Source organism: Lissotriton helveticus, chromosome 4_1, assembly GCF_964261635.1.
Source record: "Lissotriton helveticus chromosome 4_1, aLisHel1.1, whole genome shotgun sequence".
NCBI lineage: Eukaryota > Metazoa > Chordata > Amphibia > Caudata > Salamandridae > Lissotriton > Lissotriton helveticus.
In genome coordinates, this window is record NC_136063.1 from 198,953,735 (window position 1) to 198,980,365 (window position 26,631).

Genomic DNA, 26,631 nt, shown 5'->3' on the forward strand with positions numbered 1-26,631 from the left:
CAGTCGCTGTCAGAGTTCCCTCAGCTCTGAAGCTCTCAGTGTTGTTGATACATTTATGTTAAGTCCAATACTATACTGGCTGTCCCTTTATTCACCTGGTTCTGCAACCCAGATTTATAGATCATATTTACTTGGCCTGCTGTACTGGAACACGCTGCACCCTGAGTTGCACACTCTTTCTCCCCACCTCACATCTGCTGTAAAAGCACTGCCACTTGTCACCCAACATGAGAGTTAACTCTCCCCTACTAAGCCTGTGTTTCTCTGTCTGCTCTGTGAACCTTTACATATATAAATAGCTATGCTTCTTGCTATCAAGGATAACAAACACATCTCAGATGCTTCATTTCCCATATATTGTGGTACTAAGTGTCCATCTCATGTATGTTCTGATTGGGTAAATGTAGCATCAGAAGGTTCTCAGAATGGTAGCAGGCCCTGATGGATTGGATATATGTAGAGGTTCTATTTAGAGACTGATACTTTGGGTATCTTTGAGAATAGCCGCAGCGAGGACAATGAATATTTCCAATGAAGGGACAGTTCATGAAGATGCAGGGAGGAAGATGAGGAGAAACTAAAGACAAGTGTGCATTGTGGCAACAGGAAGTGGACAAAAGTTCTGTGTGCTTTCAGTCGATGTCCACTGTACCAGCCACGTGAAGGGCATGGTTATAGACTTAGGGTTCGATTACAACTTTGGCAATTAAAGAACCACAATCGCTTTTTGGTGATGCGACTATACGCTTCTCGGATGGTCTGACTGACGGATTACGAACGCAGCGGGAAGACCGCCGCAAGACCGGTGTCACCACCGACATTTGCCAATACTGTGCGGTCAATGGTAGCAGTGCAGGCATGTGGACCGCCATCCAAATTACGACTTCCCTTTCCGCTGACCTTTTTCTGGCAGGGACACCGCCTCGCACGAGTCGACTGAAGGGCATGTAAATTTCTGAAAATATTACCCCAGGGTGATTGTGCACTTAGGGTATGTCACTAATGCACATACAAAGCACTACAATACCTTCAGGTTGGGTTAACACTGTCACAAAATTTATAAAATTAATAAACTACACAAATACCCCCAACTGGCTGGGATGACGTTCTGGTTGTGCCCAGCAGTCAGCAGTGTAATCATGCTTGACTCCGCCACGTGCAACCGCCAGCCCTGTGGGACACTCCTAATACGTCGGACAGAATCCTGCCGACTCAGTAGCGTTTTCCGAACCACTGCTGTGGCGGCCTGGCAGTTCAACCGCCAAAGTCCTGGTGCCTAAATTCAAAATGGCCACCCCCACAGTAGACATATTTAATACCATCAGAAGCCTAAAAAGATGTTTACAAAATTGACACTTGATCTCCAATAATTCAGCAATTTAATTACATTTAACTGCATGTGTTATATGCATACACTAGCCCATTTATAGCCTCCTGATCACCATATCAAATGTTGCTTGGTGATCAGGTAGGAATGTGGCATATATTTAATAACCTGAATATCATTGAAGATTTGATTGTTTCTTTCTGGCAGAATGGGGAGACAGCTATGCACATCGCAGCGCGGCACGGCAACCTAAAGATGATCATTGCTTTGATCGAAGATGGAGGAGAGCCCACCTGGCAATCAAAGGTAACTGCTTGTTGAATCTCTTCAACTCTTGATACTGCTCTACTTCTCTGCAAACAGCTCATCCATGCCACCAATCTCACTAGAATCACAGTGTCCCTTTTGACCAAAAAGATCTAGAACTATCCACTGGTTGACAAGGGAGGAAATTGAGAGCTGTTGAGTGAACCTAACAACAGAATACACTGTAATGCCTTCTGCATGTATACACAGAGTTAAGTATATAACAAATTCATTATTTTAGGATATTAGTCAATCTTCGAGTATAATTAAATAGGTATCCCACATAATTTTGGAACTGATCATTCAACAGTCATCCGAAATTAATTCAGTCATCTTAGTAACTCTGTGAAGAAACTGCAGATTTCTTCCCTGATAAAATCTGTAAACATTGGACGTCTACTTCCCCTAACAATGTCCCTGCTACATCCATTGCACTGAGTATGTTAGCTAACCACTGACTTCCTTTATTAGACAAATTATATATAACCAATAATCGATGAATTTATGCCCACTGCTGTATCTTGCAGATCTTCAGAGTCCCTGAAAGAAACTATGTCCAGCGAAGGTCATGTTGTCTCTACTTCGTATTTTCAAAAATTGGCTTCTGTCCATCTCTAAGAATCCACTAACTCAAGATATTTCCCTAAAGGAGTGGAATTAAGCAGTAGTGAAGTCACTTCTATAAAGAAATGCCACCCTTTCGTCAGATGATCAAAATAACTTTCATCACTACCCTTACTGGGTAAACTGCCAGAAAGGTGGTGGTAATCCAGCTACATCACCATGTAGAAACTAATGGCATCCTGTATGTGTTCCAGGTGGGTTTCTGCTCTGTGTAGAGTAAAGCATTGGTAATTCTGTCTGCTTTGAATAATTTTAGAAGGCTTGTAGATGGAAGTGGTGTCAATGTATTGATTGTATTATATCTATCAGCAGCCTTAAACATAATTGATCATGGCATACTCCTATGTATCAGAAATCTTGGTTTCTCAGACACAGTCCTTAAATGGATTGGGATATTTATATCCAGTAGGACAAAGGCCTTTGAAATGCTGTCTCTGAAACTAGAAGTCGTAAAAATTATATCAAACAGGTGTCCATTCTTTTGCCTTTTTTGTTTGTGTATAATATATAAATATATACGGATATATATTTATGTGTGTATATGTATATCTATATATATATTCACTGAAAAAAAAACGCAGGTTGCAGGGACATTATAGTTAGATATTAGCATTAAAAAAAACCTTAGACATTCACGGAAATAAACAAAGGTTACAGGGACGTTATAGTTAGGCTGACATTTCACTCGTACAAAACCAGAGAAATACAGCCGCTATAGTTAGCTAAGCTAACTTTAACTCACACCCCCACAATGCACTGCTTATGACCTCACATATTACATCACTCATTTAAATAAAAAGAGAGAGGGGCAGCGCGGCCCCCCTCCTGAGGCTGATTACGGCCCAAGGGGGGAAACATCCATTACGACGCAACTTTTACAACGCAAACCATTACAACGCATAGCGCTGGGGGGCGCTCTAGGATAGGGAATGTATTTAATATACTATCCAACACCTTCCCTACTATCCACGGGGACTGGAGTTGGAATAGTAAATTAAATAAATCACTATCCAGCGCCTAAAAGCATTATGCGTTGTGATGGTATGCGATGTAAAAACCGCGTTGTAAAGGCATGCGATGTAAAAGTATGCGTTGTAACGTCATACATCCCCCCAGGGACCCCATTCCCTGGGGCTAGGCTTATGTTTTAATTTTAATTGATTAAGGGAGGCGGGGTGCCTCCTTAGGCAGTTTTCGGCTCCGGGGACCCCATCGCCCGGGGCTTGGCTATTTCTTTTTACTCTTTTTGTTTATTTTAAGGAAGGGGACAGCACAGCCACCCTACCTAGTCCGATTTAGGCCCAGTGACCCTATCACCTGGGGCCCAGCCATTTTTGGCCCCCGGGACCCCATCTCATTGAGTACTGGGGGGGAGCCTCAAGGCCCCCGCAGGCCCTGCCGGCCCCATGCCTCCTGCAGGAGCCGACATTGCTTTTGGACAGAGGGAGCTGCAAACATGCAGCTCTCTCTGCCCGTAATCAATCTTGCTTCGCTTCAATGCTCTCGCCTCCATGAAGCGAAGCAGTGTTTGCTATGGCTTGGCGGGAGCAGTGCTCCTGCCAAGCCTTAGCAAACTGAAATACCCCGGTGGTGGGTACACTGAGACATTGCTGGAGCGAGCCCTGGGCGGTGGCAGTCCCCAGGGCCATTGATGGCTCCTGGAAGGGTGTCATCAAAGGACCCCCACTGTTACTTAATTTGTGCCCTGGGGAGGTGGTGGTGCCCAGGGCTGTGGGGGGGGGGGGGCTTGAGCCCCCCACACTTTACTTTTAAAAATAGGGCCGGGGAGGTGGCAGTCCTCGGGGCTGTGGGGAGCTGCATGGACCCCCACTTTGAAGATAATTAGCCCCGCGGAGGTGGCAGTCCCCGGGGCTGTGTGGGGGGGCCAGAGCCCCCTCACAAATTTTCTTAAAGACTTCTTGGGGTTTAATTTAAGCCCCAGGGACGTGGCAGTCCCGCGGGCCCCCACATCTCATTTTTAAATTGCTCCCCTGGACTTTGCCCACGCGGCAGCTCCAAGGAAACAAAGTAAGGGAGACTGCACTTCATTAGTTTTAAAAATTTCAGCCGGATTTGTGGATCCAATGCGAATCCCGGCAAAAATGTAAAACAAAAAATGCTTTTTTGGGCCCTGGGAGTCCCTGTGTGACCCCTGACCAGGCCTAGGGGGTCAAGGGGTTTCTACCCTGCTCCTTTTTCTTGATTCTTAACCTTTTTTTCTTGTGACCGAATCACAAGATGGCTGCAAACACTTCCTGGTTTGAAGTGCTGGCATCCAATCAGATCTCAGGCACGAAATCCGGAGGGTTTGCGGATCCTTCACCCCCATTTTTGGATAACTGAGAAATATTTACATTTTTCAGGAACTACTGAACAGATTTATACCATTTAACAAAAACAGTGTTTTCTGAACCAAGAGCTACCTTTTTACCAAATTTGGAGTTATTCTGTTCAGCTGGTCGGGCTGTATCCGGGAATAAAGTATTTATTAGCCCCTGCTTGACCAATCACCCCGAACATTTCAACACAGCAGCTGACCTGACTGCCCCATTAGTTTTGAAAATTTCGCGAGGGTTAGTTTACTTTCTGGTAAAGGCTATATTGATTATAAATGAAAGAGGAAAATCAGAAGGGACCCTCCATACAAATTTGCATTATGCTGGTCATGTCTCAGGTTAGTCATTTTTATCAGCACACGCAAATCACTTTTCACATGTGATATAACATTGAAATTTATATACAATACTTTCGTTTTTAAGGCCGAAGTCTGCTTTTTCACTAATGATTTATGATGTTTTGTCAGAATACGATTTCAGAGAACACTGCTAATGCACTTGATTATATCATTATATTTTCTGCAACACCAATGTTTCTTAAATATTACGTTATATCATTTTAAGTTGCTATATTGAGTCATGTACTGTGTTTTATTCTGGAGAATGTGACCTCCCTTCCATAAGTGGAACCGCTATTTTATAGTCAGGGTTTATTTATTTCAATTGCAAGTATGTGTGCTGACCACTAGATGGCAGGATTGTATATGGAAAGAGACAGTGTCTTACCTACATGCACATTTATGGACCAATAAAACCTCTCAATGCTGATGTGCCTTGTACGAAACTAAATAACCTCTTTTACTCATGTAGAGGGAGAAGTAAATGGAGTTTTTTTCTTTACATTTTTCTATTTTAAATGATACATTTTTGAAGATTTTTTTAACCAATGATAAAGGTTTTGAATTAAACACAATATTTTGTGTCACGTTTAGTAATAAACTGAAGATTAATTATGTTAATAGATTTAAAAACAATAGCTTTTGAAGGAGTAGCGTTTAAAATAATTTGTTTATGTGTTAATAAAGTCATCTTGGTGCAGCTTGAAGATACTGAGACAAAATTCAGCAGCAAACCAAAAGTACCTATGATATACTAGTACAAATATAGCATGTAATATGACTCATAAATAATTTGATCAAACTAAATCAAAGCCTCCGGTTTCGAGATAACTGTTGATTAGTACTGGCTATTTTGTTTTATTTTATTTTATTGTACGTGAGCAAGGCCACTTTAGCACTTTTTTTTTGCAGAGTTTTATATAGCGCGAACTTGACCCGAACCGAATCAGGTATCAGAGCGCTTTACATAGCACCAGTTACGTTACATGAGGACACACTTTCATTTTTTTAGGCACTTGACACTATGGTCAATGAGATTTTCTGACCCTCATTGGACACCTCGAAAATGTTATTCCTCGTATCTCAGTGTAGCTCAATGTACTTTTAAACACCTGCTGCCCTGTCTTTCCCGTTTATATGAAGGCATTTCTATTACTGGCTCAGATCTAAAGCACAAACGGACCATGTCTTATTTTCGAATCATAGGAGCCATGCAGAAACCTAACATCATGTTGTGAGATAGATCTGTGCATTGATTGACCACCATTCCCAACGCTCACTGCAGATGGAACAAAGGGCCATATTATCAAGGAAGCTGCGGTAGTTTTATCGCCGCTTTACCGTCAGGAAACTGCCGATAAAGCGGCGATAATGGCCTTGATAATATGCCATTCGAATTTCAATCGAAGCCCAGGTTAGATGTTCACACATCTAACCTGGGCATCGATTGAAATTCGAATCACATATTATCAAGGCCATTATCGCCGCTTTATCGGCAGTTTCCTGCCGGTAAAGCGGCGATAAACTACCGCAGCTTCCTTGATAATATGGCCCCAAATCTGTCCTTTTAGTCCATCAATTTAGGAGGCTTGAAATCCCTCGAGTTTTCACAATCAGACTTTTTGGCCAACCTGCATTAAAGGTAAAAATATATTGGAGTTTTAATATATATATAAAGCAGGGACATCTTAAGGATTTTGGGGGCCATGGGCCAGACATATTTTGGGGGGTCCTATGCAGAACAGTTTTGAATTTATGGTCCAATTTCAGCTTTTTCATACCCTCTTTGGCCAGGTTACTGACATTGCACAGACAGACCGTCTACATTCTAAATGTATTTCCATCTAATATTCAGGGAGACTGATGCTTGTTTTCAGGATTGTAAAATAAGAGCAGCTTACTAATATTATTGCAAATAATCTCGGTGACCCACTCCCATTTCTCATATGTGAGGTCCAGTTTTCACCCAAAAGGAATTTTTTATGGATGTTGCATGGTGCTGAAAAACATAACCAAAACATTCTCTGCAAAATGTCTGTAATAGACACCCAGATATTACTAGTATTGAATATAAATTAAAGGAAAATGGTATTCAAAACAATCTGTGTTAAAAAATATTTTGAGGTCATGCCGGTGCAGGGCCAGGCTCCACTGGCAGTAGCCAGCTTTTCCGCGGCAGTTGGACCATCATGGAAAGGTATGCGGAGAATGACACCGTGGGCCCATTACGGGCCCTCTATATGTTGGGGTATGTGTAGTATATATATAGCAAATAGCCTGAAGTTCAATTCCCTACTTGAAATGAACTATCAGTCCCAAGCATGCGTTTAGGATAGACATTTTCAATGGTGGGGCCTTCCTCAGCTCAGGCATTTTTAGGTCTCACCTCAGACAGATTATGCTCTATAGCTTGTGAGACATTTTGGGGCATATTACCAACAACTAGCGATAATTTTTGTCTCTAACTTGTTTAGAGACAAACATTATCGCCGCACATCGGCGATTTTTATCGCAGATAAACCTTGCTATTAGCAAGGTTTATCGCAAATGCGATAAAAAACGGCCGCAATGCATGAATATCGCTGAAAAGTCAGCGATATTCATGCATTATCGAGCAAATGCTCTTAGCCATGTTATCCACCTCCCATTGGATAACATGGTGAAGAACTGCTCAGGGCAGGTGTTAGCTTTTGGAGATATTCGCGCTTAGCGCGAATATCTCCAAAAGTTGGTAATAGGAGATAGCGATGTTAGCGACTGTTTCCAGTCGCTAACATCTTGGCACGCCCACTTTGCATGTCATTAGTGATAAATATCACTGACATGCAAAGCGGGGCCCAAGATGGTCGCTATCTCCTATTAGCTGTCACTAACTGGTGTTAGCGACAGCTTGGTAATAGGGAGATAATTTTATCTCCGCTTTCTTGGCTTTTAAAGCCAAAAAAGCGGAGATAAAGCCCTTGATAATATACCCCTTTGTTACTTACATGAGTCTTAGAGATCGCCCATTGCTTACCAGTGATTGGCTTTATTGTCACACTAATTTGCTTGCTTTTCATACATTGGTGCATGCAGCATCCTCTTCTGCTTCTTGTGTTTGTCCCTCCCCTGGATCATGGCCGCAGTGCTTGCGTGCATCTATGCTCCCTGCACCAGCTGCTACTCTTTGTTTTTATGTTTAAACACTCGTCTAGAGTGCATATCTTTTCCTGCAGTCTTCCTTGTGTACTCTCTCTTGGTGTGGCTTCAGGTCCTCGCACACCCTCCCTCCATGTTGCTTTGGCCCTGCCTTCCCTCTGTGTTGCTTCGGGCACCACCATCCCACCCTCAATGTTGTATCGCTTTTGTGTTGTATCACTCTCCTCCACCCATCCTCTGTGTTGCTTTCCCCCACAGATCCTCCAACTGTGTTGTTTCCCCTCCTCCCTCCATGTTGCTGAACCCCCAACATACTTTCTTTTTTCTTTTATGTTTACTGATACAACTCGGATTAACAAAAACATTGAAAAAACAAAGCACTTGCATCATTTTGTTGGTGTGTGCACGTTTCGTGTGTACACATATGAAATGATGGTGGGTAATTTGTAGACTTTTTGTTCTTTTTATTTTTTCTAAGGCCATTCTGCAAAGCCAATATGACTTCCTTTCCACTTCAGGTGTTATTTGAAAACAGAAAGTTTTCTTTAGATAACCTCCCCCCAGGATTTCCACTTAGTGCCATATTTCATCATTAGGTTCTTCCTGTTCCGCTGTGGAACGGGGCAGGCTGCAACCTACCTACCTACCTTGAAGCCACGGGAGGGCTGTTCCCTACATAAGGGAGTAGCTTTGGAGTAAGTGTGACTAAAGGCGTCCCTTTCCCCTGTTTCGCCTAAAGAAGCCTTATTTAGGCAATTTACATATCTTCCAGGCATAACACCTAATAGCTGTTGTATGTATATGTATTTTTACTTTTATTTCTCCAAGCATGCAGTTGCATTTCACCTTAGCTTTGATAGGAGAGGTATCAGGGAGTAGCAATCCTTGGTCCTGAAGAATAGCCTTGGGGTAGGGCTTGAAACATTTAGACCCTAGAAAACTCAGGAACATAAGTCCATGAGTTTCAACTTTCCCCATTGTTTAACCTTACCGGAAAGAGGTACGAATAAAATATGTTTCCTAATAGCCAGGTATTATCAATCTTCAACAAAACAAAAACCCCACTCCTAACACCCAAAAAAGTGCTTCTATTTAACTCATAGGTCACAGCATGCCCCGTTACGCAGCAGAACGGAAAGAACCCAATGATGAAGCATTTTATTTATTTTATTTATTTGCAGAGTTTTATATAGCGCTGGCTAGACCCGGAGGTATAAGAGTGCTTTACATGAGGATCAGCGAGTTACAGGTTACAAAATGACATCAGTTACAGGAGCAAGTATAAACATAGGAGAGCAACAGTGATTACACAATAACAAGAGTTATTAGCACCTAGCATAGCAAATACACTTGCCTAATGGGGAATGGAAGGTAGAGGGGGGAAGGGTAAAAAGGGGGTAAGGGATGTAGATAGTCTCAGGCAGACCGGCAAGGAGGAAGGTAATTAAAGAGGACAAAGACCAAAACCGCTAGATGAAGGACCCAAGGGAGCCGACAGCAATGTCACAATATGGTGAGATAAACAAAATCAATCCAAAACCTCCCAAAAGTTAGCTGACTCCACGCCTCGATGCAGGGATGGAAAGGGGAGGAAGTTACAGAATCAAAGGGGGAAGATGTGGAGGAGGGAAGGAAAACATAACAGGGAGAACGAGGAAAAACTATGTCCAATGTCCAGCTGGGTAGGTGCACGGCTGAGTGGGTGAACCACATCCAAACTCCTATATAGATGCCTAAACAGCTTCACCGGGCATCGTCCATGTTGCTCATGCTCCCAGGTAAGTACAACATTTATGGTTTCAGCCCGAGGGGGCATCGTCATAGTTCCATCGGCAGCACCCGTCCTGGTATTACTGGGAAGCTCACCCTCACCTAATTTCGGCCCTGTGCTGGTGCAAGAGCCCATTTCCTCGCGATGGTGACCTTTATAAGGTGGTGTATTGCAGCAGGGCAATCCTGAGTGCGTAAAATAGACATTCCGTATAGGAACTTTGGCTTCATGTAGTCCAGCCCACCCGGTAGCCGCATACCAGTGCTGACACTGCCAGGCTCGAGCGGCACCCCCTCCTTGCACTCAATGGGGGGCAGCATACTTTTATTTATTTTATTTTATTTATTTTTATTCTTTTAAGCAAAGGATTTCTGTGACGTTTAACATTGATTTCTATTTATATGTCTCTTGCATAAAGTTTTATCATCCTAGGAAAAAGATTTGTTCTTTGCTTTGATCGTAGACTTTTTTCCCTTCTATGAGGGGCTACACACATGACAAGTATTCTATTCATTTGTTAGGCTGCATTTGAAGCGCACATTCTCAGTGTAATATGACTGATTTAGTAAGGTTTTATAAATGTTATGAATTTATAAAACAAAAAATAGGCACCAAACAATAATAAAATGAAAATGCTAAACAATAACAATCCCAAACCATTTTAGAGTGAAATTAAATAACCAAAAGGGCAAACATCAAAATGGAGACCAGTAGATATGTTTTTTTAACGTTTAAGCAGGAATAGTACCAAAAAGTGCTAGACGCTAATGACAGTCTAAGCTCTTGGTATACCAAGACCATGGCACAATTTGAGGCTGATTGCAACGGAGCGCGGGTTCGATACACCAACCAGGTTCATCCCGATCAAAGATTTTACCTTCTGACATAGGATAAGATTTAGATCTTGGAAGAGGGGGAACTCCTTTGCAACAGCAACAGAGCTTCACTTCCCACCAAGAATATGGGTCTCTTATCAGATTGAAATGCTACTTCGTCTCCGCCATGATCACACTTCTCCAATAGCATGATGGAGTAAAGGCCACTGGAAAATTGGCTATACATCCGCCCACATAATTTAGATGGGCCAACATAAAGCCATTTTTCAATGCCCATCACTGCCAGGAAAAACCTTGCTCTAAGGGCCACTGAAAAGTGCTCTGTGCCCCCCCATCCCAGGGGAGGAAACTCTCATGGCGAGGGGGATCATTGATTTTTTATTTTCAAAAAGATAATCCCGTTGTGGCACTTAGAGACTCACAGAGTGTCAAGCAGAGGCCGACAGCAGGGTCCAGTCCATGTCAGTTACCACTGGTCAGCTGGGTACTTCCTGGAAGAGGCCTCTTGTAGTTTGTCGTCTTGTGTTGGCACACAGGGCGTCAGCCACCGACCCTTGGAGTTCACTTCTTTGTTCCGGTTACAAGAAGAAGCAGGTCCAGTCCTTCAGAATTCCTCTCAGGTCAATGACAGCATGTCCAGCAGTGTTCTGTTCTTCCATAGGTCCAGAAAGTGTTCTGAAGAGGGTGCCTGGGGATGTCATATTTATGCATGGTACGTACTAGTTGGTGGGGGTGACTCCTCATCCCTCCCAAACCAATGGACTAAAAGTTCCAAGGCCCTGACCTGCCCTCTCTTGTAAAAGTTTCTGTCTGCCTTATTGTAAACAGTTCCAATATGCCATGTCTCAGAGCATTTTCAAGATGGTGAAAGTCATCAGCCACACTAAACTTGGGCTCTGAGGGCTGGGGTGGGAATGTGGAGTGTACTATGGTCATCCTAGTGCCCTCTCATATCTAACACTAAAATCCAGTTTGAGGAAAGCACTGTACCCACAACAAGCCCAGAGACAGAAGTCTAGTAGGACAAAAGCAGGGTCCTCCAGCATACAGGTAGTAGATACACAAGGGTTGCCTGGCATGTATGTGTGCCACATGAGCACACATACATATTTCAGGGGTGCAACAAGGTGTACTTTTGGCACCCTTGAAATTGCATTCACAATTTGTGAGTACCTATTGGGTGTACTCGCAAATTGCGAATGTCTTCCCATTCATTCCTATGGTCCTCTAGGCCCATATGAATGAATGGGAAGGAACTCCTTAATTGTGAATCGCAATTTGCGATTCACAATTAAGGAATATTAAGGAATCGCATTTATTATTGCGATTCCTACATACATTCCATTTTGCGAGTCCTTAATAACGATTTGCTAAAAATCGCTAATAAGGACTCGCAAAACGGTTTGTTCATACATATTCCCCAGTATTATTTTTTTTTGTACTATGGTTTACAACATATGACAGAAGGTCCTGCCACAGTTAAAATAGCTTTTAGGGCCCTGTCACTGAGGGCTGCAAGGAGTACAGAGGGCTGACTTACTAATGTTTAAAAGGGAGGGTTTTACCTGTCAAAAAGGGTTAGTTTTATCACACCATACTGCAGATTTAAATTGATTTAAACTGCAGCAGTCAGGCTACAGTGACAGGGCTGAAGCCATGCTTTCCTTGCCACACTAGTGAATCGCATTATAATAAGTGGTACAGCCCACAGGTGACTTTTAACTTTCAGTTCCTGACTGCATCTTTACACATTATACCAGGGACTTAACAGGCAAGTTAAATACTCCAATCAGCGATAGGCCAATTCAACCATGTTTAAAGGAGGAGCACTTGCCCTTTACTACTGGGTAACAGAGGTAATGTTCATAGAGTTCTGAAGCCAGCAAACAAAAATAGGGTCCAGCAAAGGTAGAAAACCCAGGGTAACCATGCAGAATAGATGGATTGCACTTGCTCCATTTGTGTCAAACGGATTGTATTCTATATTTAATATAAGGGCCTTTGGGTCAGGCTCCTTTAGCCATTAGCTTCTATTTGCTCTACATCCATCAGCTACTTGCTAGCAACATTGTCAATTACCTAAGCCAACAGGAGTATTTTAGTCTCGCTATTTTTCTGTTGGCTAATTGACTGTGGCCTGCCAGCTCCACTGTCATATTACAACTGAAATTAGTTGGTGATCAGTCCCGTAACTCTAGGAAAAGTTAATTCTATGGAAAAAAAAGTACCTTCACTACTCGTGAAGTAAACAACCAATGCCAAAAGCAAATGGCTCTGTCGTTTGTTAGGCATGTGCACACCTGATCCGCACACCATAGAAGCATCAATTCTACAGCCTTTACTAATGCTTGTTTTTCCCAGGGATTGTGGAAGGAGGAGAAGAAGGCTACCACTATCCTTCTTTCTGGTCCTGATTGTATTGGGGAAATTAATAGAGGCATACAAAGGACTATTATAAAGATAGATTTTTGAACACTAACTTAAATTTAAAGTGTTCTGATTAGATCATATGAGCTAATAAGGTGCTAAATAACCAAGGACTTCCATCGTCTTTTATTATTTCAGTTGAGGTGACTTCGCTTATATTGAAAGCATAGCAGAAAGAGAGAAGGAACCTGTTTATGTTCTGGGTTGATTTTATTCCTTTATATAGACCACTGTAGACTTCAGGACACACTACAGACTGTGATCTGTGGCTGACATCTTGTGGATGAAAAGTCAACCTTCTGGAGATTCCTGGACATCTTAAAGGACTGATTACATAGGGTGCCAATAAGCTTCAGATATTTGCATGTTGCACTGCACAATACTAGGCTCCTTCATTTCCAGTTCAATCTGTAGGGTCTTTAATCTGCTGGAGCCTAAATCCTAGAATTGCCATTTTAAAGCGAACCTTGACTTGTATCTTTTTGACGTGCATCACTAAAGAAATTTACATGGCCAACAGAGGCATTAATGTGACTTAGGGCCAGATGTAGGAGCCAAAATACCGGTCGGTAGCGGCTGATTTCGGCCGTTACCGACCGGTATTTAAGATTTGGCATGTAGGGGGCATATTTTACCGATTCGGTAAATTTACCGAATCGGTAAAATACCGAATCGGTATTTTTACCGATTCGGAATCTTTCATATGTAGGTGGGACTCTTCAGAGTCCCAAAGCCATTACAGATTCGGTATTTTGCCACCCAATCCAATTGGGTGGTAAAATACCGAATCCTGGTGTGCATGCACATGTGTGCATGCACACCTGTGCCATGTGACAGACAGACATGCCCTTAGGGCATGTCTGTCTGCCACATGGCACAGGTGTAATACTGTCATGTGTGCCATGTGTGCCATGCAAATACTGTCATGTGTGCCATGTGACAGACAGACATGCCCTTAGGGCATGTCTGTCTGCCACATGGCACACATGACAGTATTTGGGGTGCTAGAGGGTGTCAAAGTGACACCCCCTGCACCCTTGCAAAAATCGGTATTTACCGATTCAGTAATTACCGAATCGGTATTTCCTATTGATTCCTATGGGCTTCACAGCCCATAGGAATCAATAGGAAATACCGATTCGGTAATTACAGAATCGGTAAATACCGATTTTTACAGAATCGGTATTTCAAATACCGATTACACCTACATCTCCCATCTTCTATTTTACCGATTCATAAATACCGAATCGGTAAAATTCGGTATTTATGAGTCGGTAAAATAGAATTACCTACATCTGGCCCTTAGTGTCTGATTTAGAGTTTGATGGGTGGGTCTCGGTTATAAACAATTACGCATATCCCGTCCACCTTATTAGAAGTGCCAAAGGGTAAAATGCACTTGTAATAAGGCTGTAGGGATATCTGGCACATTTATGATGGAGTAACTTAGCCTCCAAAGTCTAAATGAGGCCCTTAGTCATGGTACTTTGAGAATAGAAAATAATATATATGTAAAACAAACAATTTCAGAAATAAATGTTGTGGTTGCAGCAGCAGAGCTCCTCAGAATTCTGTTCCTAGAAGAATAAGGTCTCTGGACAAAGAGAAGATGTGGTACAGTTCCTCTTTTGACCAACCTGTAATCCTAGAAAAATCCCCTTTTCTCCCTTTGTTGTGCCTGGCAGTCTGTTAATGAAGCACCAGGCAAAAGTGCATTAGCAAAATAAACGTTAGTAGAGCATATTAGTGATTGGTCTGCAACTGTTTTGCTGCAGTAATGGCTTTGTTCATATTGTTCTGGTATGTTTATTTGACTGAATTATTTTCATTTTGTAACAGGGATGAAGGGACTAGGATTTGTGTATTTGTTTTCTCCCCACATTGATTGCAAAATATAATTGAGACATTTTTATATAAGAGGTATTTAGGAATTATTGTAGATTTATTTTTCCATGAACAGTAATTGCCAGGAAGCCCTCTGACTCCCCCTTCCATATAACACCCTAGGGTGGCGCACTGATTGTGCGCCATCTCTATGCAGTCCATAGCATGTGCACTTACCGACAGCCTCAATGTCTTTCTGACTATGTCTAAAATAGGGCTCAGGTGCAGAGGCAAAGGATTTCCTCATTTGCATGGGGGGCACTGTCCAATACAAATGAGGGGATGCATTCTTGAGATCAGGTTGGTGCACATTTAGTGTAGTTGTGAGCAAGTGTCTGCAGCCCCTTCTGTAATACCAAAGTGGCTTGTGGTTTAAAAGGCAGATGCATATGCCAGTAAGGCCAGAGGGGCATTTTTGATAATATGGCCCAAAATATCAAGGACAAAAAAATGAATATGCGAAAATATCACTTACCAGGATATCATGAAGCTAAGTATGTGTCGGTAAGTGATAAATGTAATGTAATGTAATGTAATGTAATGTAACATAGCATTTGTACCGCGCTGCAGTCACTCCAAGGAGCATCAAGGCGCCAGATACTGATTCAGAGATGAAGGAAACAGGTAGGGAGTGGATGGAAACTCACCCAACTGTTACACTAGTGCTCTAACGCAGGAGTCCTGTAGCTTGAAAATCCAGGTTTTCAGTCCCTTCCTGAAGTCTTTTTCCTTGTCTAGGGCACGAAGGGCGGGGGGGAGAGTGTTCCACGCTTTTGCTCCGAGTACTGGTAGGGATTTGCCACCTCTCGTGCTGAGCCTGAACCTAGGTACTGACAAGAGATTGGAGCTAGATGAACGGAGATTGCGGGAGGGATGGTATCTGGCGAATCTCTGCTGTAGGTATTTTGGTCCCAGAGCATGGGTGGCTCTAAAGGTGATAATCAGTATTTTGAATAGGACTCTCTTGTTAATTGGGAGCCAATGTAGAGTATTTAGTGCAGATGATGCAGAAGATTTCTTCGGCCATTTAAGGACTAACCTAGCTGCGGCATTCTGCACCATTTGAAGTTTATGTGTGGTGGTTTTTGTAGTACCTGCATATAGACTATTACAATAGTCTATCCGCGACGTCACCAAAGCGACTGTTACCGTCTTCCTAGCCTCTAGAGGAAGGAGGTCGAAAAACTTCCTGAGTCCTTTAATAATGGCAAAGCAGTTACCTGCCACTTTCAAGGCTTGCTGTTTGAAAGAGAGATTGCTGTCAAATGTAATCCCTAGGTTTCGTGCCGATTGAGTTGTGTTCGGTGGGATTTCTGCCTTTTCTGGCCACCAGGTTTTGGGCGTGAAGTTGTTATTTGGGCCCATTGGCACGATTTCTGTCTTGCCTGTGTTGCATTTTAGATGATTGACTTTCATCCAATCAAAGGTTGCCGTGAGGCAGCTTTTAAGTTTTTCTTCCCATTCCTGTGTGTCTTTGTCCAAAACCAATATCAATTGAGTATCGTCGGCATAGGCGACTACATCAATTCCAAATGACGATATTAGTTTGATTAAAGGGGCGGTGTAGACATTAAACAGTGTTGGGCTGAGGCTTGAGCCCTGTGGAACACCCATCTTTATCAATTTTTCCTTGGAGCGAAATTCTCCAAGAGTAACTACTTGTCTCCTGTCACTCAGGAAGTTTTTGATCCATTCCAACACTGTGCCAGAAATGCCAGAGGTTTCAAGTCTGTTAATCAGAATGGCGTGTGACACAGTGTCGAAGGCCGCCGACAGGTCTAATAAAATCAAGACGGCCTTCTTACCCTGGTCCAGGGCCATGCGGATGGTATCTGAGGTGAGCAGGAGGGCAGTTTCCGTGGAGTGTTGAGCCCTGAAACCCGATTGATTGGGATGCCAGGCCTCATTTCCTTCCAGGAATTTGGTGATCTGTTTGTTTACACAGGCTTCAGTGATTTTACACAGCATAGGGAGAAGGGATATTGGTCTTAAGTTGGATAAGGTGGTAGGGTCAGGGAGTGGCTTTTTTTGCAATTAAATATAGATGTAATATTCATAACTCCACATTTATGTACCTTGAGGATGTAAATACCATCAAAGTAGAGCTGAATTAGGTATGGTAAATCTTTAATTACCTATACACACTTACTATCGCAATATTCTGATAGTCGATAATATAGCCCATATTTTAATGTTGAGATTCTGGTAGTCAGCTACAACAGGGCAATGAATTCCACCATATGAAGCCCAACATACAGTCACATGTCATTCATTGGGTGCTTATCGGGCACCATAGAACACTGTCTAATTCTTGCCTATTTTTAAGGGCTTTGTTGATGTTAATAGAACCTCAGACCTGTTCATGAAGTTCATCTCGGTACCATACTCACAAATGTCACTCCCATGGACTCCTAAAAAGCTCTATCTCTCTCTGCTCAGATTAGTGGATTGTCTGTGCACTCATATAGCAAATAACTCACCATATATGTCATCCAATTCTGTTTTATTCATCGCATCATGGTACTTGTAGTACTAGATTTAAAACTGTAAAGGGAAACATATATGTGAATATGGGTGAATTATTTCATCTTTTCTGGAGGGTTAAGCACAAAATGCTCTTAAACATTTATCTTTTTGGAAAATTACTTTACATTCATTGGGTTCAGTTGCTGCACAGAATGTTCAGAAGAAAACTTTGCACATCCTGAAATTCTTCCCAATTCTGCGTTTCCCAGGTTGGAGACAATCCGCTTCATGTGGCAGCACGTCATTGCCATTTGCCTGTGGTAGAAGAAATCCTTAACCACCTGACCACCGAAAAGGGGAGACCTGAAGCCATTGCATGTGTGAATCAGAAAAATAAGGTAAGGACATTGATAGTAGTGCTCGAGTCTTATGATGCGTACATCACAATATTATGCCAAATCTATGAAATGGAAGTTGAAAAACTTCAGTGAGGCAATGCAGCAGACTGTGGCTGAGAAGTACTCCATTGGCTGGATAATCATTGAATGAGGGCCCAGTGAGACTGCTGACTGTTCGTGAAAAAGCTGCGAGTGGATTAAATTCAAAACTTATTCCCAAGGAAGGTTCCTCGCCGGCCAAATACTTTAGTCCCATCGTTCAGTGAAGATATCTAGCTTCAGACAGAGTCACTTTTTTAAGCTCAGATTACTCCAGCGTCAGGGGTGTGGAATTTATTAAAATATCTACTTGTCCATAGGACAAGTAGCTTCATAAATCTACTTGCCCTGTAACAAAATCCACTTGCCCCTTTGGTGCCATGTACTGCAGTGACAAATAATAGCGGCAATCTAATTTTATAAGAGCTCTGATAATAGCCTCTCTGATTATACCAGGGTTCATAATATATAAGAGTTTGAATACTAGCAATTTACTTATTTTAACACCTTTCAGCAGATCTACATACTGGGGCTAAAGGTAGTGATAAGCAATGGTTGCACGGTTGGAATGCCTTTTAGAGTCTGTGCAAACCTACTAACTTGCATGTTTAAGTGGGGTTGACCAGCTCTTCTCTAATCTTTTCAGACACTGACAAAGGTTAGAAATGTACTTCTGACCGTGGCAGAAGGAAAATTTCTTGCTGGGCTGGGAAAAATGTGGTTGGAGGAAAAGCGAACTTGTAAACGCTCAACAGATGTTCGTAGGAGCTAAATTATGCAATCATCTTTGGAAGTGCTAAAATGCAGTTCACAAGTATTTTTTAGGAGTACAATTTTGTGGCCTTCATGCGAGTACATGAAAGCTGTGAATCTGCACCAATGCAAGAAAATAAACCATGGGTGAACTTTCGCGACTTTCTTTAATAATTGGGTTCCTAATTTGGTCTGGGTTAAGCAGGACCTTTTGTTTTTATGAAAATTCTATCTATTGACTGGCTTCACCTTGAGAGTCAGCATTCTGCTCTTTTACAAGCAGCGTATCAGAACACATAGTAGTTTTGTTCAGTGCTAGGAAATACCATGGCAATGTGTGCTTTGAGACCAAAAACTATTTTCCAATAGTTCTTGTAATAGTTAGGACCCAGCAGCTCCAGCAACAATAAAGTTTTACATAAACCATGTTAAAACAAGACACGCATTGACAAAACCAAAAGGTTGACAACCAAAGTCAGACCTATTAGCATTGCCAGTGCTTACTTATTTTCATGTTTCCCATAATCTTGTTGAAACTGGTCACACTGATTTTCCATTATGAATTTTGTTTGGAAAAACTAGTATGTATCCACACATTTTAATAAATGATGCTTCACATTGATGGTACCTAAAATTTCACAGTAGTTTAGCAAAAACGGAGGTAAGGTTTTAGCGGTGGCATGAGATGGTTACTGTCTTAAGAAGCAGAGTTTATAAAGTAAATACCTTTGTGATTTCTGCCATAAAGAACATAGCATCAGTACACTTTCACATTGTTTTACTGTCTTTCCTGAGAAGTTTGCACTGTTAGCTGTTCCTGGCTTTAGTAGCTTCCAGTGGTACCTTCTCCATGTATTTACTTGCTCTGCATTTTATTTCTTTCCAGCAGAAAAAAATGGTCTTCCTGACTGCCTAGTGGTAAAAGTATCAGCAAGGTGCTTTGATGTAACGTTCAGCCCAAATGCAAGGTGTAGCTGTTGTAGAGAATCCAAAGCCCCGGGAAGAGAAAACAAATATAACACAAAGGACAGACTCATGGGCCTCTGCAAAAATTTGGACCCTGAAAACAATACATCTTATTGAAGTCAAGGAGTGGGAAGCCCCCTCAATCTATCCATCCCAAACAGTAGGAGGAGGATTTCTTTAGACCAGTTTTTCCTAGGGTCTCAACATTTTCGCTTTCCTGCGTCGATTGTTAAGGTGCCTATTTGTATACGTTGCATATACACACATGCACGTCCACCCATATTAGCTCCTCTAACTAGTCATCTCTGCCAGTACATTGTAGGCAACCATTCCATATTTTACCTAGTACCAGCACACTATTCACATAGCTCTTGAGGAAATGTAGCTCAATTATAATCGGCCAAACGAGGGCACTGAACCTTTAACCTTGACTCACTTTCAGTCAACCTCACAGTGTGATCCTTGGCAAGTCTTTTGTTTACTTGTTTCTCCATTTCTTAATCTACTAAAATTGGTGGTACTTGGATAAAGGTTAACCCATTACTAAACGCTACCTAAAACAAGTGTATATTGCTAAACAGCACAGAGGCACTGGGTTTAACCAAAACTTTAATAGTGTTTGCAGGGGTGATGAAGAGTTTTCAAAGCTTAATTATTGCTGTAAATTAGATAAAGGTGCAGCATATTGGGAAACTCATGGTTGTTTAGTGGGTGAATTCGATGGTACGTCCTTATTCAATGAGAACTGAGCTGACCCTGCTGTAACCCCTTTGTAGCCCTCAAGTCACCTATCTTATTGCAGATCTAGTCTTGTGCCCTGGCACTTGAAGAGGTCACTCTCCATTTAGCACCCCATGTTTCCTTAAAGCCATGCTTAGTAGTTCACAGAAAAGCATATACATTCCCTCAGTTCAAAGACAAGGCTTTAGTAAAATCAGGTAATTGAAAATAAGATTTACATTGACTGTATTTCGTACACACACCACAGCACAAGTCCGGGGTGGAAAAGGGTGGACTGAGTCCCCTCACTAATCAAAGGGCACACAGTTGTGTTTTGCCCAAGGCAGAAGGAAGATCAGGTATGTCCCTTTTACAACTGTATGAAGACCCATGCAGTTACCTAGCATTTTCATTACTGTTTCCAATGGCAAACATAGGCCTTTGTGTTTACTTGCAAAGTGGCTCACGTTATTTTTGTGTCACTAGACATCTTCCCCCTCCTCCAGAGGAACCCATGATGGGGGTAAACTGTCCACCACTGGCATTACTTTCTTAACAGTGTTGGGAGTGTGATGTTTTGCAGTTTTATGGTTTTACGAATTACAGCATAATCCAAACAGAGCAACTAACAATTTGCTCTTTACAAAATATACATGAAGCACCCTTTATGTACTCACTAAAAACTGTTGTTTATGACTGTAACTAGGAAGAGTCTTTATGTCACTATGTACCCCTTTGTGTTTGGGAAAACATGATTTACAAGAAGTAAAACGAATATAAAACCTAGTTCAGCATTTCACTGCATAATAATATTTGTTGTTTATCTAAAGCAATTATACAATTAGGGAACCAATTCTGGAGAGCTGACAAAGCCTAACAATATAAACAGTGTTTGTGTGCAAAATGCCACATTTTTAATGCATCGCACAAGATAGTAACATTACTTGCTGTTACATCACTTCATGTGATTGTCTCTGTGCTTTGTCTATGCTAATTAGTCCACTAGCGATTTTCTTTAGAGCTTGTGCCCTGCATACCATCACAAACGTGTCTACAAAAGACGAATGGGGTGTCCCTTCTGTTTTCATTTCCCCCCTTCTCATTCCTGGTGCTGCAGAGCACCTGGAAGAACGAGCTGGCAAACAGCACAGCGCCCACCAAATAAACCGGAGGCATGAGGGGCCAATTGAAAAGACAGAAATGGGGTGGGCCAGAGGCCTGTATGAAAGCGAAAGTTGCATGGGTAAAGTAAGGAGCTTTAATGCAAGCCCTAAATAAGATAAGAGGTGAGAAGCCAAGGGGAGGGGGCCATGGCTGTCTCACAGGGGTTAGGAGGGGCAGACATCGGGTGAGACATAAGGTGCAAAGGGAAGGCAAAGCATGAAGGGAGGGAGGGGCTCGAGCTGCTTGAGAAGGGAAAGCTAGGCACTTTACTGTAGGCCCAGGCGGCGAGGCTGACAACGCATCTCGGGGCCAAATGAGGCTCAAGGTTAGAACAAAGAATAAAAGACCGAGATGGCAGGGGCTTAGAAGCTGATAAACAAGCCTCTTGCATGTCAGTGCTGTAAGTGTTCTTGAGCTCCAGTTCTCGAAGTGAATGAAAGAGCCTCGGGGAGAACGTAAAATGCTGTTACCTGGCAATTTTGTGGGTGTACCACACGGAGCTGCAACCACGAGCTCCACTCCAACGTGTTGGTCTTATGTTCCGGGGAAAGGATAGCGCAGTTCCAAACTTTTGCACTGGCCCCTTCACTGCCAGTAATCTGCTCAAAGCCCAGCCCGGATCAGGAGGCACAGACAGAAAGGAAAAGTGTACCAGTGGGGCGAGCTAAGCCCCCCTCTCATCCAAAGCCAGACGTGACTGTACAGCATGCCATCAGTGAAATCTCAGGCCACTACATTTCAGCACGTAGTGGCATGTGCTTCATTCAGACTTATTGACTAGCTTTGACTAACAGGGTTAAAGCGCTGGGTATTGGATTACAACAAGTCTTTGTCTACTTGTCCTTGGGACAAAATAGACATTAAAACTTCTTGCCCTTGTGAGAAATCTAGATGTCTCGGGCGTCGGGAGATAGGAATTCCCCACCCCTGCAGCGTACAAGGCTAAAATATTTGTACCCAAACAGAGCTCCACGAGGCCACATAGCCACTCAGTACAGTCCAGCGGAAACGGATTTCCTGCTGCAGAAAACCTTGATCAGGGGAAACCTAACTTTTTGGCCCAACAGGAACACGCCTTCATTGCATTGACTTGGCAGGTTTGTCTCTGCCCTCCTAAGGTCGTTGGAGCCAAAATGTTTGTCCCTTTCTGCCAAAGGTCTTTGGAACCAAAAAGTCTCTTAGTCTTAAGTTTCTTAAGATCTTGGGAGCAGTACTATGTCACACAGCCAAGGATCTCAGGATCTCAGGAACAGCACTTGGGGGTCAAGACTAACTCCAGCAGAACCCACCAGCAGTGTCCAGGGCAGTTTCAGTTGGAGTTAGTCAGCTGGGCTCTTCAGGAAAAGGGCTCTCTAGCTTAACAGGAGATCAGACAAATAATCTTTGGAGTCTTCGTCTTTGTCCTGGGTACAAAAGGGAGAGCAGGTTCCAGTCTTTCAGGTCTCCTCACTGGTTTCAACATCGGATACAGTTCTTCTTCTGTCTTCCACAAGTCCAGTAGTATTCTGAAAAGGGTGCTGAGGGTGTCACATTTATGCCAGGCAATAGCCTATGGGGGGATGAGAGAGAGTCCAGGCCCATCCCAAACCAGTTGATAAAAAGTTCACAGGGTAGGGTACCATTAACCACTTTGGCAGCAGTTCTTCTGTGCTCTACTGGAAACAATCCCACAGTGCCCCTCGCTACATAAATGCCACATGGCACAGCCATTCTTTCCCTGTGCAGAGGTCCATTGCGTACCCCAGAGGTGTGGCTAGGGAAATGAGCAACCCTCCTCTGCGATCACTGATAATCGGTTCTTTGGGTAGCTCCTCTTCCACTGGTATAGTGCCTCACTGACGTGAGGGAAAAAGGAGGGAGCAGGCCCAGGTGTTAGCTACATCTGCCTGTGACATGGTAGTCCCCTTTGAAATTAATTAGGTTTTTGGGCACTAGGCCAATGTTTTAGCCATAGAAGCAAGTTCACACCTTATCAAAGGGACTATTCAGCTCCTAAGTGCCAGTTGGAAGCACATGCAAATGTGACTTTAGGCAATGTTGGAAGGGGCACTCTCAGAGGGCCAGGTTGTGCTCACCCGACCACCCCAGCACCCACCTCTCCCACAGATCTTGCCGAGTCTTATCGTGAGGTCCCCACCGGGGACTACTTCGAATCTAGGATCGTAAACACTGAGCTCACACCACACTTACGAACGGACACCACACCGTTGAATTGCAGTAACAAGTTCTTTATAAGCAGCAAAAGGAAAGTAGCACTCTTATGTACAATTGATCGAGGGATCACAAAAGTCTTTGAGGGTTCGGGAAGAGGGAAGCGGGACAGTCTTTAGCCTTTGGCCCAGTTTGAGGTGTACCCTACGCACAGCTCTCAATCCTCGAGCCGGGGGATACGAAAGATGATGGTCGTACTGGCTGCTTCACTCATGTCGAATCGGCTCGGTCGTGATGATGGTCTCGATGGTCCAGCCGGACCAGAGTACTCCTCGAGCCGCGACGAGGTCAGCAGGGCTCGATCCGGAGAAGTTCGGGAGGAGCCGCGACAGCGTCAGCAGGGCTCCGAGGTCTTAGAGCGGACGAGCCGCGACAGCGTCAGCAGGGCTCCGAGGTCTTTGCAAGGTCGAGCCGCGACAGCGTCAGCAGGGCTCAGGTGGTTCAGTTCCATGTTGCGAAGAAGGAGCCGCGACAGCGTCAGCAGGGCTCAGCGATGCAAGGTTGAGTTCTTCTTAGGATCAGCCGCGATCAGATCAGCAGGGCTTCCAGGTCCAAGATACAACTGCCCGCTAGTTGTGGTGCGGGCCTTGATATAGTCCAGTGGCCCTTTGATGTCCGGACCCTCGCAGGCGGAGGTCTCATGCCTTGGGGGCTGGTCGTTGGCGAGGTCCAGCGGCGGCTCTTTGATCTCTTTGGAAGATGCGTCCGGGGAATCCCAGACGTCAGCGGGTCTGGAGCCAGCACTCGGGGAGGCCAGAGTTGCGAACGAAACTGGCCCACAGGGGGGGGGGCCAAAGGTGTGACAGATACCAGTTTCTCAGGGGAGGCCGGAGGTGCATTCGAAACTCCCTGGCTTATCTTACTCGGGGAGCCCTTTACCCCCCAGCCGGGACTGGCGCGACTTTGGAGTCTGGGTTTCACTGGGGGCTGGGGTCACGCTAGGCCCAGGGAGTCGGGGATCATGGGAAGGACAAAATGGCTGCCGGGCCTTGTGGGGCATGCAGGTTTAGGCGCTCGGAGCCGGGGATTGGGACGGGATACGTGGGGCTGGTCGCCGGTTACGGGGTCTGGGCGTACAGGGGGCAGGACGACCAGGGCTCGGGGTGCAGGCTACGCTGACGGGGCACTGCGCAGGGAACTCAGGGTGTGGAGGAAAAGGGCCGGACCACGCCACGAGGCCGGGTCCAACACGCGTCCCCCCCAGCTGAAGGCGGGGAGAACTACCCATCCTCTTGGGGGTTCTCTTCGCTGAGGCGGAAGAAACGGGACAGGCCATCTGCGTTGGCGTGGTCAACACCAGGCCGGTGCTCGACTGTGAAGTCCATCCCCTGGAGGGAGATGGACCAGCACAACAATTTGGGGTTCTCCCCTCTCATCTGCATTAGCCACCGGAGGGGTCGGTGGTCGGTCTGGACCCGGAAGTGAGTACCGAACAGGTAGGGCCCCAGCTTCTTCAGGGCCCAAACCACCGCGAAGGTCTCCCGCTCGATGGTGCTCCACCTTTGTTCTCGAGGGAGTAGCCTCCGGCTAATGAATGCCACTGGTTGGTCTAGGCCTTGCTCGTTCACCTGGGACAGGACGGCTCCGATGCCATGCTCGGACGCATCCGTCTGGACCACGAACTCTCGGGAGTAGTCGGGGGCCTGTAGGACTGGGGCAGTACACATGGCGTCTTTTAAGGTTTCGAACGCCTTTTGGCAGGCGGGGGTCCAGCTGACCTTCTTCGGCTGTTTTTTTTAGGTTAGCTCCGTGAGGGGGACTACGATGCTGCCGTACCCTTTTATGAACCGTCGGTAGTACCCCGTGAGCCCTAGGAACGCCCGCACTTCCGTCTGGGTCGTGGGGGCCTCCCAGGCCACGATCGCATTGAACTTGGGCTGGAGGGGGGCTACGAGGCCGCTTCCGACCTGATTACCGAGGTAGACTATGGACCCTTGTCCGATCTGGCACTTGCTTGCCTTAATGGTGAGACCGGCCCTCCGCAGGGCCGTCAGCACCGCCCAGAGGTGCTGGAGGTGCTCGGACCAGTGGGAACTGAACACTGCGATATCGTCCAGATACGCAGCGCTGAACGCCACCAACCCCGCCAGTACCTGGTTGACCAGCCTCTGGAAGGTGGCGGGGGCGTTTTTCATCCCGAAGGGCATCACCCGGAAATGGTAGTGACCATCCGGGGTGGAAAAAGCGGATCTCTCTCTGGCCCCTTCTGTGAGGCCGATCTGCCAGTATCCGCTGGTCAGGTCGAACGTACTCAGAAAGCGAGCAGCCCCTAGGCGATCAATAAGCTCGTCTGCTCGGGGAATGGGGTGTGCGTCGGTTCTGGTGACCACGTTGAGCCCGCGGTAGTCAACGCAGAACCTCAGCTCAGGAACAGCACCGGGGGCGGTGGCCTTCGGAACCAGGACCACGCGGCTGGCCCATGGGCTGTCGGAGGCTTCGACCACTCCTAGAGCTAGCATCTTGGCGACTTCAGCTTCGATGCAGGCCCGGACTCTGTCAGGGATGCGGTAGGCTCTGTGCCGTACCGGCGGACTGTCTCCGGTGTCCACGTCGTGGACGCACCAGCGGGTGACGCAGGGGATGAGGGAGAAAAGGTCCGAGAATTGTCCCAGTAACTGGCGACAGTCCTCGCGCTGCTCGGGCGAGAGGGAGAAGGAGAGACTCACTCCCTCTACGGAGCCATCTTTTTCCTTGGTGCACAGGAGATCGGGGAGAAGCTCTGTTTCCTCTTCCTCCCCATAGTCCGTGGCGAGGAGCAAGCTCATCTCGGACCGGGCGAAGTGGGGTTTGAGGCGGTTCACGTGGAGGACCCTCAAGGGGTTCCTGGGGGACTGTACATCGATAAGATAGGTCACCTGGCTCTTGCGCTCTACCACTTTGAAGGGCCCGGTCCACTTGTCTTGCAGGGCACAGGGCTCCACGGGGGC

The 26,631-nt window shown here is 44.8% G+C and overlaps 1 protein-coding gene across 1 annotated transcript in view; it reads left to right on the forward strand.

The window, feature by feature from the left end:
* LOC144827102 (uncharacterized) overlaps positions 1-26,631 on the forward strand; it is a 466,306-nt gene that overhangs the window by 190,055 nt on the left and 249,620 nt on the right. Inside the window, exons 12-13 of the mRNA XM_078685542.1 lie at positions 1,535-1,633; positions 17,723-17,851. Of these exons, the coding sequence (XP_078541668.1) occupies positions 1,535-1,633; positions 17,723-17,851 (228 nt within the window). The remainder of the gene's footprint in view (positions 1-1,534; positions 1,634-17,722; positions 17,852-26,631) is intronic.